This window comes from Clarias gariepinus, chromosome 16 (assembly GCF_024256425.1).
Source record: "Clarias gariepinus isolate MV-2021 ecotype Netherlands chromosome 16, CGAR_prim_01v2, whole genome shotgun sequence".
NCBI classification, from domain to species: Eukaryota; Metazoa; Chordata; class Actinopteri; order Siluriformes; family Clariidae; genus Clarias; species Clarias gariepinus.
Window position 1 is genome coordinate 16,722,133 of NC_071115.1, and position 14,355 is coordinate 16,736,487.

Consider the following 14,355-nt stretch of genomic DNA (forward strand, 5'->3'; position numbering starts at 1 on the left):
CTGATCATGTGTTAGTTAAACAGGTCTTATGGATGGCTTAGTTGTTAGCACTGTCATCTTGCAGTCTCCATGTTCTTCCTATGCTTGGTGGGTTTCCTTTGGGTGCTAATTTGCATTCCCAAATTGATTGTAGTATGTGTGTGCTGGCACCAATTTGTGTTCCATGCCTTATGCACAAAGTCTCCTGGTATAGGCTCCAGGCCCCTGCAACGCTGTATACAGGATAAAGCGGTAGAGATGGTTAAGTGCGTGAGGTCTCTAACCAGTGCTTCTAAACATTTAAACAATATTCACGTTTCCAGGTGACACATGTATATGCATATATTGCATATTAAATGTAATATATGCATACATGCATATTAAAGGTAAAAATACTGACAAGGTACGTGCAGTTTTATTTCTGTTTGTGAGATGATTATTATTGTATAAAACGGCAGGTGAGGGACAAAGAAAACAAAACTGTCCCGGTATTGAATAATAACGTTGTTGTTCCGGTTCTATACACATTCAAGTAGTTTGCACTTTGCGTGCACGTACGGTAAGACGACCTCGAAACGGGAGGCGGGAACGGGCAGGAGCGCTCCCGCTCCAGTTCGCCAATGAGACGCGCGCGTCGCATATACCCGCCACTTTGAGCGCGCTCGAGCGGAATTACGGCACAGACCGCACACAGTGTGTGTACAAACATGCGGGGATTATCAGCTGTGTTCTCCGGAGTGAGGCGAGCGGCGCAGGGGACTAATAGAAACGGAGACAACTAGAAATAAATGTGCGGCGCGTTGCGTCGCGCGTCTCGTCTAGCTCGTGGGTTTTTCTTTCTTTCTTTCTTCTTCTTCTTTTTTTAACTCGGGGTCTCGAGAGAAATAACAGCAGCCATGGAGAAGCGCGAGCAGCAAGTGAAGGGGACATCGCGCAAATCCAAGGCCACTAAGCACAAGGATAAAAAACGAGCCGTTGGCAAAGCGTTTCGGAAGAGGTCGTTTAAATCGGTCGGGAGTTTCGTGGCGAAGATTTTTAAAAGTTTAGGCGCCTGGACTCAAGGCAGGGACGCGGCCGACGCGCTGGACGCTGAAGACGATGACGGCGGGTTCCGGGTCGGAATGCCGTGCACGAGCTTAGCGACCGGGAGAGAAGACGAACGCGAGCGTTTGGTGAAAACTTCGACGCTGCAGTCGCGCGCTTCGGTAAGAGAGAGGCTTTCGTTGTGTTACGGAGACAAGACTCCCGGCGTCCTGGGGCTGAAGAATCACGGCAACACCTGCTTCATGAACGCCGTGGTGCAGTGCCTGAGCAACACCGACCTGCTGGCGGAGTACCTCGGTTTGGAGCAGTATAAAACGGATATTGGTGAGAGCATCATGAATCACGCGAAGAAAGTCAGGAGTGAAGACGCGCAGCTCGCGCAGGGAGAGGTGACCGAGCAGTTGGCGGCGCTCGTGAGGGCGCTCTGGACGCTCGAGTACACACCGCAACTCTCCGTGGAGTTTAAGGTGACACATGAAATTACTTTTTCATTCTCCTTCAAAAGAATGCGTAGGCTTGTATTAGTGAACGGTGTACGTTTTATAACTTCTGATTGCTTGCTTGTCACTGGAATAGGCAACTAGAGGAACTGTGGAATCTAATCAAACAGGAAGTCGTCGGTAAAAAGAAAAGTATTGTGCTGCATTCCACAGGAGAATGCTGTCCACAGCTGACACACACTAAACGCTTTTGCAGTATGCGGAAAGTCAGGGATCTGTCAGTCACGTGGGTCAGATGCGCTCGTGGACTGTGTTACCTCAGAATTGCGTTAGACTGCTTCTTTTATGTGCAGACGTTTTTTTTTTCCTCTCGGTAACTGTGACCAGAAACCTGAACAGTTTCGACGTTTAACGCCAGGAAATGATGCAATGGGGCGACAGACAAAGTCAGATTTCAGCCAGTCAAGAAATACTTAAGCTGTAATGTAACGTAATTAGGCTGGAATGATTGGGTAATTAGCATAAAAAGACAGTTTGCTCATCTTGATCGTGCATGAAGCTCATAAGGAGTACAGTATTAAAGAGCTGTTATAAGAAACGAGTATCCTCAATACAGTTCAGAAATATTTCACATTATTCAAACAGTAGATTGCACAAAATTACCATTATAAATATTCCAAACACAAAGAGATTCATGCATTAATGTTTTTCATTGGCTTCTGCTGATGACCTTGTGGTCCTTGGTTCAATCCACGTGTTTCCCCCAGATTTCACACAAAAGCCAGCTTGGTGAATTGATTGTATTCATTTCCCCAGATGTAAATGAGTGTGTGAGTAACTTGAGTGTGTGCATAGTGTTCTGCAGTATACTGGAGTCTCATACAGGATGTTTTATTTGCCTGTCACCACCATTGTTTGCCCTGTGTAAATGAAATTATCAAGTTGTTGGATTCAGTAGACCACAGTAAAGGTCTGGCATTGTATTTAAATATTTGACCATAGTAGTATATTGTCTCGCTATATTTGGTAATATTTGTTTTGAAGTTTGAGAGAGGTTGAGGTAATGTTTTCCAATTCCTAAGTGCTAAGATACCAAAAGGCCTGCCTTCAATAGTGAACAGTCTAAATTTTAAGATAATTACGAGTCCAGTGTCGGAGGACCTCAAGGAATCTGCCCAGGTGTAAGGATAAAAGAGCTCAAAAAGTATTAATGGTGAAAGCCATTTAGGACTTTATAGGTCACAAGCAGGAGTTGCATTGGATCTAGGCTGAAAGTGAAAGCCAGTGTAGCTCATAAACAAAGCTGTGAATCATAGGTAGGCTCTCAAGTAAAATTTTTGGCCATTGCAATTTTTTTTACTCTCATCATTTCAGCACTAATGTTTACTGCTTAATTTTTTTAAGCAGCTATTTTTAAGGAATTTAAATCTATAATATTTAACATGGCACGATGGCTTAGTGGTTAGCACTATGACTTGTACCTTTCAGAGGTGGGGTTCGATTCCCGCCTCAGATCTGTGTGCATGAAGTTTGCATGTTCTACCCGTGCTTGCTGTGTTTTCTCCTGGTACTTTGGTTTCCTCCCACAGTCCAAAGACAATCAAGTTAGGCTTAGTGTTCCCAAATTTCACATAGTTGGGGAAATGACAATCGGGCATTAAGCTGGCAGCCAGACCCATTAAGTAACTGCCACGGGAACAACAGATACATCTCTGGAAGGGGAAGTATCCGTCACCCGATGTGCCAAATGGCACTTGGACGGACCAAAATATTTAAAAAAGGTTAATTAGTTTGAATGTCATGTCTCATACAAAGTAATAATCTTCTGCTCTGCACTCCGGTCCAATAGGTGGCAATATTGCATTAATCGCCTATAAACAGTTTCTATTTTTTACTGTTTAACATTTAAGTTTACAAAAATTATTTAAAAAGAATGAATAAATTCTAAATCGGAAACTGATTCAACGATTCAGACAACAAAAGATCCATTAAATTGCACAACCAAAAAAAACAAAAAAAAAAACAAGCAAACAAAGAAAAAATAATTAACTCATTTACGCATAATCAAGGTAAAATGTTTAATTAATCATGATATTAATTTGAGAGCATAGCATCCAGGACTATTGTTAAATTAGTACTGTGCTCAGATTTCTAGACAACCTACCAAAAGGAAGGGATTATTTGGGAAAAACAAAAAAGCCTCAACATTAAAAGATAGATACCTGCCAGACTTATTGAGTAGTTAACTTAGTGTTAGCTAAGCATTCTGTTTCATGAGAAAAAGTGTGTCAGAACAGAGATAAGCAGTTGGAACATTGTGCAAATCGGACATTGCAGGAAAGATATAATCTAAGACTGCACTTCTTTCTACACTTTTATTGCCTTAGAAATAACATTTCGCCTACTGCTTTTGGGATAAAGAACATAAAAGATTGAGCATCACAAAGCGGAAATAACCGATTTGCCTGTCTGCTAAACTGGGAAAAGTTGTATACTGGGGATTATTTACTATATAAGTTTATCAGGTCTTATTAGGCATTTTTGATTGACTGATATTAATGTGATCTGTCCAAAACTCATTTGTATTTATTTTAAGACTTAGCTGTTTTGTCTACCATAGAATTTGAGGTCATCAAGTGTCTACATACATTGAGTTGGCACGGCTCCTAGCGCTATAGTCTCTCACCACCACAAACCTTGAACAAATTCTTGTACACAGCCTACTCTTTTACTGAGGATAAAATAAGTTTCTACATCCAAGCATTTATCTGAGATTGTATTTAATAAGATGAAGTCTCAAAAGTTTGGGCATGAATGTGATTTGTATATGTTAAGTGATAATAAGACAAAAGCTTGTTTAATATCAGATTTTATGATGTTATGAAATTGGTAAGGCAGCTTGCCTCAAATCATAACAGATTTCTTCCATAAATATTAGCGTGACGTGCATCTTAGCTATCATCACATCTAGTTTCACAGAATGAATCTTGGAGTTTTTTTTTTCCCTGATTTTTCCAGTATTTTTTGTGGCGCTAACTGGTACATAAGCACATTTACTAGCATCAGCATGTTCTCCAGGGGAACAGTCGTAAGCACTCAGCGCTCTCGAAGTTTGAATGCCATTTAGGCCATCGATTGCGTATTAATTTTGTTTTAAAGTTGTTTTTGCAAAATGTGCAAAAGGCTGAAAGGGGCATTTATTTAATGTTTCTCATTTATTTAATCTCCTCATCATGTAATCAACATTGTTCCAACATTATTTCATTGAAGTAATTGTAACTATCAAAAACAAACTGATACCATCGTTGTCCTTAACATTGCCAAATTAACATCAAAACATTTTGACAATGAAATATTTCATTTCAGAAATATGAGTCAGTGAGAATAGGGTCAGGGCTATGTGGAGGCCATAGGAATTCTTCCACTCCAACCTTGGTTGACTTTAGAGCACAGAAGCTGACTTTAGAGCACAGGGTGGAACAGGTTTGGGTGAAGGGAAACCTTAACACTACGGTATACAAAGGCATCTTGGACAATTGATTACTCAATTATTTAATTCAGTCCAGTTGTATTTATGTAACACTTTTAACAACACACATTTACACAAAGCTGCTGTATAAAAAATAAAAATCACAAATATAAAATAAAATTTTAAGAAATTAAGAACCACATAGGTGGTCAGATTTCCATAACGATATCCATAATGATATCCATAACGTTTGCGTAAAAGGAGTCAATCTATTTATTTGACTTTGTGTTACTGTTCCTATGCACGCACTTTGGGGTTATTTAAGGTCTGATTGTATGAGATTGATCACTAATATTGCATGATCTAACAGTTAAGAAGTGTTAATTAGACCAGCAGTTACAGTGATTTACAGTTATTCATTTAAAGCTTAGGGTGATAGTTTTGCCTTCTGCACCCTAGGTTGCTTTCTAATTTGGATGAATGAGGTAAATGGGAGGAAAGCCATCCCTATGCCTCTTGGGAGTATGCAAATGCTGCCTGCTTCGGTAACTGTGTCCTAAATATATTAAAGAGGCAGTAAAGTTTTCATTATAACTATATTTTTTCTGAGAACCAAATAGACACGTTCAGATCTTGTCGGGTTTATTTTCCTCTCAGACTGCATTTAGCTTTTTATTGAAAAAAATGAAGAATCTTACCTGTTTTCTTCAAATCTTTAGATGACTGCAGTATTTATATTAAAGTGCTTTCCCTCCATTTGTGCTGTGTGTCAACTGATAGAGTGTCAGATTTGGAGTCCAATTTCCCCTGTTTCATGATTTCTCATTACTAAGCCTAAAGAGCCATGCTGCAAGACATGCCTTCATTCATTTGGTGTCTAAATCCTTTACAAAACAGGCAACTGCTTTGTGCTGAATTCCCTGGCATTGACCATCCGGAGGATGCAGCGTCTGCCTCGGACATCCACTATCCTGACTGTGCAGCGTCGCCGACACTGCATGTTCGTCTGGCAGATTCAGATCTTGATTCACAGTCAGATCACATCCAATGTCTACTGATAAACATAAGAAATCAGTCATAGCTGTTTTTCGAATTGGCAAAAGCGGACTTGCTGAAATTAGATTCAGGAGCTGAGATCGCACTCAGTCAAGGCCTGTGTACCAGTACCTGTGACAGGGAGTCCTTATAAACCAATGATTCATCATCTTCTTATTGATTCTTTTTTGATTCGTCAGAGCTGACATTGATGTAGCAGGTGAAATGGCATGTTTAACTCCGGACTCAGTGATATATAAAAATGGGTCTGGGACGATGCCTTCGAAGTCACAGGCACTGGCAGACTCTTAAAATGGTGGCAGGCATTAAAATGGTGGCACATTCCAAAAATGCTCTTTTAAACAACTTAAATCCACTGTGACATACTGCAAATAGTTCAAAAGACTGTTGGATTTGGTGATTCATGCATTAACAGCTAATATAATAGATCATGAGCAGGTCAGGCTCAATCCATTGCCACTGATTGCTCCATCATGTAATTGGTGCTCTCAGCAGACAAAGAGGCGACACTCTACAGATCTGGTTTATGAAGTAACACCAACTTGTGTAGGGTCTCTTGAGCTTAATGAATGCCTTGGACATGAACTAGAAGTAAGTTGTCTTTAAGAAATGGACTGACCCTGTAATTTAAACCTCCCTCTTTATCCTAGGGTTCTAGCTTACTTTAATTTTCGTTCATTTAATACGTACCATCATAAGAGCTGAGATGAGGTAGTAGGAGTGGCTTTATAACAGAATGTATGAAATACTGAATTACATGCTCCAGATTTGTACTTTACTTAATATCAGCTTTGTTAGAGCACAGTTTATATTTAATCAGCTTGTATGATGGTTTACATGACACAATGAGAGCATTATAAATGAGGGAGGGGGTTAGTTAGGGTTGAAGAGTATAAACTGCTGATTCAAAAGATTGCTGAATTGCTGTATAAGCAACTAAATAATATGCTGTATTTTATTTATGTTTTGTAGGGCAATTATTCACTATACATGACTCTGATTTTTATACTCTTAATACACTGTTTCTGTGTGTATGTTTGTGTGTGTGTGTGTAATATATATATATATATATAGTGTATATATAAAATCACATGCTCTTAATGTGATCATTTGTGCCATTATTTGCAGTTAGCCTACTAAATGCAAACTTTGAAAACTAAATGCTATTTTTAATAGTTACATATTGTAATTTCATTTGCATCACAGTGTCACAATATTTGCGTTGTGTGTTAAATCATGTAGCAATACATCAGCCCATCTACAGTACATAATTTTTTGAAAAGTTTTTTCTTTTTCATAATTTAATTTAAAAAAACGAAACTCATATTCTGGATGAGTAAAATATTTCAAGCCTTTTTTGGTTGATTTTTTTTTGATAAGTTTATAGTTCATAAAAATAAAAAATCCAGTATCAATATCACTGTACATCATTATGTCTGGTTCAGTACACACAAGCACAATCTGTCTTGACACCTTTCTAGAAGATGATCACCAACATCTTTCACAAGGAAGGTCATCGCTGAAAGGACTGGCTGTTCACAGAGCGCTGTAACGAGACACTTTTATGGAAAGTTGATTGGAAGGGAAAAGTATGGCAGGAAAATTTGCACAAGCAACAGTAACTTGGAAGAGCTTCACCAGAAGTGGAGTTAGGCTGGAGTCAGTGCATCAAGAGCACAGATTTCTTCAGGAAATGGACTAGTGTCCTAGTATTGAGCCACTGCTGAAAAAGTGGCTCACTCCTTACCTGGGAAATGAAGAATAAGAACTGGACCATTTCTCAGTAGGTCTAAAATCCTCTTTTCAGATCAACTAAAAAATGTAATTTAATTTAAAAATTAAGGTACCAGAGTCTGGAAGAAGAGTGCAGAAGCACAGAATCCAAGAAGCTTTAAGTCTAGAGTGAAGTTCACTAGTCGATTATGATTTCAGGTGTCATGCCTTCTGCTGGTGTTGGTCCGCTTTGTTTGATCAAGTCCTAAGTCAAATCTGCCAATGTACCTTTCTTATCCCCTGCCCACTGTGCCAATACTACCATTAACTTGTTTGCTGACCCTGATATTACTTGCTTAAGTAGCCAACAAACTCATCTGACCTGAAGCCCTTAGAGACAGGGCTACTGTCAAGAGAAAAATTCAGCTCAGCAACTCAGATGAGCTGAAGGCTTCTATTAAAGCAACCTGGTCTTTAAGAACGTAGCTGCAGTGCCACAGGCTCTTTGATTGCATAAATTAGCACACTTTTCAGAAGTTAATTGATCTTTTAAATTATTAAAATATTTTGAGATACTGGTTTTTTAGTTCATTTTAATTGAAATATTTTACGTAACATGTACAGTAAATAATTTAGTATATATGAGAACTTTTTTTTTTTTTTTATTAAATTCTAAAAGAAAGAACTTTTCCATGACATTTTTCATGACTTTTCTATTTTTTAGACGAACTGTTTATTTAAATAATTAGCATTTTGGCTAACTGTTTTATGACCTGTAGGATTATTGGGTATCAGTCCCACCAGGCCTTGACATTAAAGAATGCCCAGTTATTTTAAATTAAATTGGCAAACATGCTTTCTTTTTTTCTTATTATTAGGACTATTGTGAAAAAAAAAATGCAGAATGTTCTGCAAAAGCTTTAATAATTGTTTACCTTAAATGTGCTGCAGGCAGTGTGTGTGCAATTGTTGGATTTGTAGCATTTATACGCACCAAATACCAAATACGTTCAGTGTGCTGACACGAACTTGTTTATCTGGGGAGTCAGGGAGTCAGATAACCTGTTCACTTTGCAGAATAAGCGACAAATTGCTACCACTTACAATGACAAAGTTGCCTAAGTGAAAGAAAGTTATGTATTTTGTCCACGTTAGGAGCATAGCGTCCTGGCAAATTCAGCGCAAACACATTCATCAGCTACAAAATATGCTTGCTCAGTTCAAGAAAGCACATCATTTACAACCACAGAGATGAAAGTTTGAGGCCAAAGCCTTGAGAGAGGGGTGCTAAAATATATGATATATTAGAAGGCAAGTGTACAGTATACACCCTATACATCTATAAACAAGCTACAAGGCAGATCAGGAGGAAGGCCTTTTGTCCTGCTATTAAATAAGATTAGTTTTATGTTCTGTTTAGTTTCCACGTGAAGCTCCTTGAACAGTTTTATATAGTAAGTAGACTGGATTATGTATGGCATCTGCCAAAAATTAAAATGCACAATGTAAATATACATCAGGAATGGTACGTCTGAGATTACCCTCACACCGAACTTTTGAGGTTACCATTGTCTTAAAACCTCAGCTCAACCTCAGTTTTGCCCCGTAAGGCAATCAATGAGGAATGAGACGTGATGTTGACTGTCAAAAGTGTCTGTGAACGTGAGAATGTGGCCCAACCCACTTCCTAACACTGTACAGTAGGGACTCTGTCACATAACATGGAACCGGAATTACAGCCGAATTCTTAACATACTTGTAAAGAGATAAGAATGTTTAGAGGTTACTCATGAACAGAAACTCAAACAACGCACTTGTTCAGTAAACAGATGACCTGTGAAAGCCTGAGGGGGAGGCTGGACATTTCCTAAGACTTGCATTTTAGTTAACTTCCTGTTTGGTAGAACTTGCTTTGTTTCATGTTTCAGGTACATGGTATCACCTACATCTAAGTGAACTGTGTCACAGTTGGGTCTGAGACGTTTGGGTGTGAGCATGTTGTCTGGTGTTTGTGGTTTGAAAGTCCACTAAACTTATCTTTTCACAGGATTAATGTCTAGTTATGTAGTTTATTTCACACTTCTATACTGGTGCCTTTATTAATACTGATTAGACATATCAGCTATGTTAATGTACACTGCCCACTCAATCAAGATTTTAATATATAATTGATACCTGTAATTGACACAACCCCACCCTACTCTCTCTCTTCATCTCCATGGCGCCCAACCAGCCTCTTCGTCCCTACATAGCCCCACCCCTCTCTGTCTTTATACAGCCCCACCCTTCTCTCCCTTTGTGTCTCCACACAGCCCCACCCCTTTTCCCCCCTCTGTCTCCACACAGGCCCACCCTATCTCTGGCGTCTTCACATAACCCCACCCTCCACTCTCCCTCTGTGTCTTCCCATGTCAAGCCCAATTTTTCCCTCTGCATGTCCACACAGCCCCTCTCTCTCCCTTTGTGTCTCCACATAGCCTCACCCCTCTTTAGCTTTAGATCTCCTGCATCCCCACCCAGCACCGCCCCGCTTTCCCTCTGTGTCTCCAAACAGTCTTGCCCTATCTTTCCCCTCTGTGTCTCCACATAGGTCCCTCCCCGCTGCCCTCTGCATGCGTACACAGCGTTTGTGCATGATTGGCATGCTATGATAAATAAATCGTGCTAGCATGAGCTAGGATTGTCTTACATTTAAATCCTATCTTTGGGTTTGATATTAATCACAGTCTGTAAGGTCCTTGTTAACTGCTCACATGTGCCTTGGACTTCTAATTGAACAGTCCATTTTAATCTAATTGAACTGCTCACATGTGCTTTGGACTTCTAATTAAACCGTCCATTATTTTCATTTGATACATACATAATGTATTAATATTCTGCCAAAAAAATACAGAGATATAATTTAAAGATATCGCCCACCACTATTAAGACTTTTTTAATCAGTCTTAATTATTAGAAATAGATTATCATTGCTCCTGAAAGTTTTTCATTTAAAGCATCAAGTCATATGTTGCTTCATGACTCCCAATGTACATACATCTGCCACAGTGCACCATTCCTGTGTTACACCCAGCATGCTGCGTCGAAGAGGATCAGAAGTTTTAGGTCATGAAATTGCAACACTGTTTATAAGGTGGTGTTTTTATAGCACCATTTTAGATTTTAAAAAAACCTGCCGCCCTGCTCCTGCCCTTTGAAACACATAAGAGTTTATACTTGGGAGTCAGGTCTGAAGCTGTACAGCTCACGTGAAAACCAGGGTAAAAGGGTCAAGTGTATCGTGTGCAAAAAAAAAAAAAAAAAAACTAGGGCTTTAATACAGTGTGGCTGTTGGACAGCTTGACTTTAATAAGAAAAACATTATTTCATTTATAACACTAAGCAATGCTGGATTAATACTCGGGTGAATTAGCATGCAAACGAACATTCATGATTATAACCCCAGTGACTAAATGTAGGTACGAAAACATTTCTAAATCTTAACTGCTCTTTATCCGATTAAGACTGTTAGATGAAGCACTGGGTGACTCACTTCACCCCTGGGAGAGTACAATTTCATCCTGTCAGCTCTGTAATATGATACCCTGGAGAGCAAAGAGCAGCTTTTATGATAATAGCCTCTCATAAGATACACTTATCACATTCACAGTCACAGTCCCATTGTTCCCTTTCTTAATAAGACTATTTTAAGCAGTGACCTATGGGAATTTATTTAAACATTCATAAAATAATCTTTTTTTTTTCACCTTCTTGATTTCCAGGTGAAGAGATCTAATTTTAGCTCAGTTAGTATTTCATTAGGTGCCACTTTCTGCTCGGTGCCTCGATTTATTTTATCCTTTAATGTGAATATGGTGTTTTCGTTTTGTACCGTGTAAAAAATGAGAAGAACAAATCAAAAAAGGTGTAAAATAGGCTCTGCCGTGGCATTTGCGGGGCTCCTGCGTTACTCGGAGTCAGCTCAGCAGGCTGTGTGAATGCTTCAGCGAGGAACAGAGTAGCGTGAGGGGGAGGTGAACGTTTATCGGACTTCAGATGAAGAACGCGTTCTTCCCCAACAGAGCTGCAAATGTCAGACCTTTAGTGTGTAGTTTACTCCCAGAATGTTTGAGGTAATATTTCTACCAGCAAGACAATTTAAAAAATGCTCATAAAACTCATTTGAACTTCGATGATCTAAACCTTTTCTATTATTATTATTATTATTATTTTATTTATTTTTTTATTAATATTTTTTATAAGGTACTTTTGTTTCACATGTCAAAAGTGGCTTCTGCTCTAAAATCAGAACTACACACAGTATGAATCATAATAAATTAAAGTAATATTTAAGTCCCCAGTGTTCATTATTTTTCATTAGGTTGCTCAACAAAGCAAAGAATTTTACACATCAACACAAGTAGACATTTTCTTTTTAATTAGACTTTTGTCACACATTGTTGGTTTAAATTTAGGCTTAAATGTAATTGTTCATTAATTAAACCCAGAGCTAAATCAGTTGCTTGTATGTACCGTATGTGCCATCAGTATGTGTGTTTACATGAACCCTAATATTCATGATAATACAATAATGAGAATAATGTGAGGTGGTGTAAACCGTTGATAAATCCATTCAATAGGTAAATATTACTTGTGTGACACTTGTTCTGATTGTAACCAATTATAATGCAGAAGGCAGGATTCATTGATTTGTTTTATAACTTTCAAACCCCACTCTGGTGGCCTTGGATGCATGGGATCGAGCATTGTCTTGCATCAGTATCATGGTGCTTTTGAATGATTTTGGCTTCTACTGGTACCTCACTAGGACTTCTGGTGTGCAATTTCAATCAACAATCCAGTCATGGGCCTGTTTATTTGGTCCATCCACCAAAATCTTTACATGAAAAATCAGTCTCTGTGTATTTTATTTTTTTGCAAACATTTGCACTTTTTTTTTTTGGTATGCTGGTTTTCGGCCTTTTTTGACCTTGCCAATCATGCAAAGCACTTTGTACCTTGTGCTCCTGCAGAGTCCAAAGAGGTAGCACTTATGGAAGATGATAGCGCTTGAGGCTAAAGGCCTTCTCAGGTCGCTTGTGGTTAATTTTCATATTTTCTTCTAATTTTTTTGTGTTTTCTGTGTCCCTGTGGTCTCTCACTTACATACTGTATCTCTTGACTTTGTGTTGATCATAACCTTTGATCATAATCTTTGCAATTGGAATTTTAGTATAACCCTTGAAACCGGATATTGATTTTAGCTTTTTGATATATTTTAGATATTTATTTTTTACTAAATGCCCAGGTTATCACATATGGAGTTTATTTTCCCTGATGGTACAGACGTGGCGGCACGATGGTGTAATGGTTAGCACTGTCGCCTTGCACCTCCAGGGTCCAGGTTTGATTCTTGTCTCTGTGTGCATGGACTTTGCATGTTCTCCCTGTGCTTGGTGGGTTTCCACGGGTACTCTGGTTTCCTCCCACAGTCCAAAGACCTGTAGATTAGGCTAATTGGCGTTCCCAAATTGCCCATAGTATGTGAGTGTGTGTATGTGTGTGTCCCCTGCGATGGATTGGCACCCTGTCCAGGGTGTACCCTGCCTTGTGCCCTAAGCCTCCTGGGATAGTCTCCAGGCCCCCGTGACCCTGAATACAGGATAAAGTGGAATAGAAGATGAGTGAGGTGAGAGTGAGGGTACAGACATATCCCAGGATTCAAATTGTAAAAGAGTGGTTCTGGGAGCAGTATGAGAAATCATTTTCACACGTGAACTGACCACCACATTGTGTGAGGTAATCAAAGTTAAAAACGATTGATTGAATGAAATATTAGTGTGTGTGACTTTTTTTTGGCCAGGGAGTGTATATATTCTGATTAAATGCTTTGAGGACGTACAGTAAATGCACATCTTATCAGATCAGTGACCATGTAAACAGTTGAGTTTGAATCTTTAATCCGAATACTTTCACTGAGATTTAAAAATATTTTCTCCATGTAAATGTAGTGTGTCTTCCTAAAACAAATAAGCTGTACAAACTCAGCTTGTGAAATTATGTGCGATGTTCGTTTCATCCTCTGTAACTATCGCTGGTGATGATTCGAAGGGGGGCGCAGGGGTGGGGGGCATTAGGACATTACAGAGGACAAAAATGCCAGAAGCTGGTTTGCTAGTCTTTGTGTTTAGTCCCTTTTTATTTATTAATTACCTTTTACCAAGGTCAGGAATGATTGAGCTCGTTATAAAATTCAAACAAAATCACATGAATTATGTATGGTCCCTGGTTGCTCCGCGTGGTCGCTTCTCGTCTGCCACATGTTCATGTCCTGACCAGTGCCCCGCTCCCAATCACTGTCCAGAAACATTGGTCGTCTCAAGAGGGGCATCTGGCATAAACCCTGTATTTAAAATCAAATGTGCAAATTTGATGGTCCGCTGTGGTGAACCCTAATGGAAGTAGCCGAAAGAACAACGCATCCACTACATTTACTTTGAACAGCAGTCGACATAGTTAGTGAATTATTGTGCAGTAAAGTACCTTGACAACAATGCATATTAAATTCCTTTTTTAAGCCTTTATTCTCATTTTGTGATTGAAGACATTTCATGCATGTGTGGAAAAAGAGGAGCTCAGAAGTACCAGAGAAAGATGCATTATTGTTTTGCTGTG

At 39.1% G+C, this 14,355-nt stretch overlaps 1 protein-coding gene across 1 annotated transcript in view; it reads left to right on the top strand.

The window, feature by feature from the left end:
- The first annotated feature begins 672 nt into the window (after nucleotides 1–672).
- The window catches only part of usp43b (ubiquitin specific peptidase 43b), a 99,135-nt gene continuing 85,452 nt past the window's right edge, over nucleotides 673–14,355 (top strand). Inside the window, exon 1 of the mRNA XM_053514021.1 lies at nucleotides 673–1,490. Coding sequence (XP_053369996.1) covers nucleotides 876–1,490 — 615 coding nt within the window. The 5' untranslated portion in view covers nucleotides 673–875. The remainder of the gene's footprint in view (nucleotides 1,491–14,355) is intronic.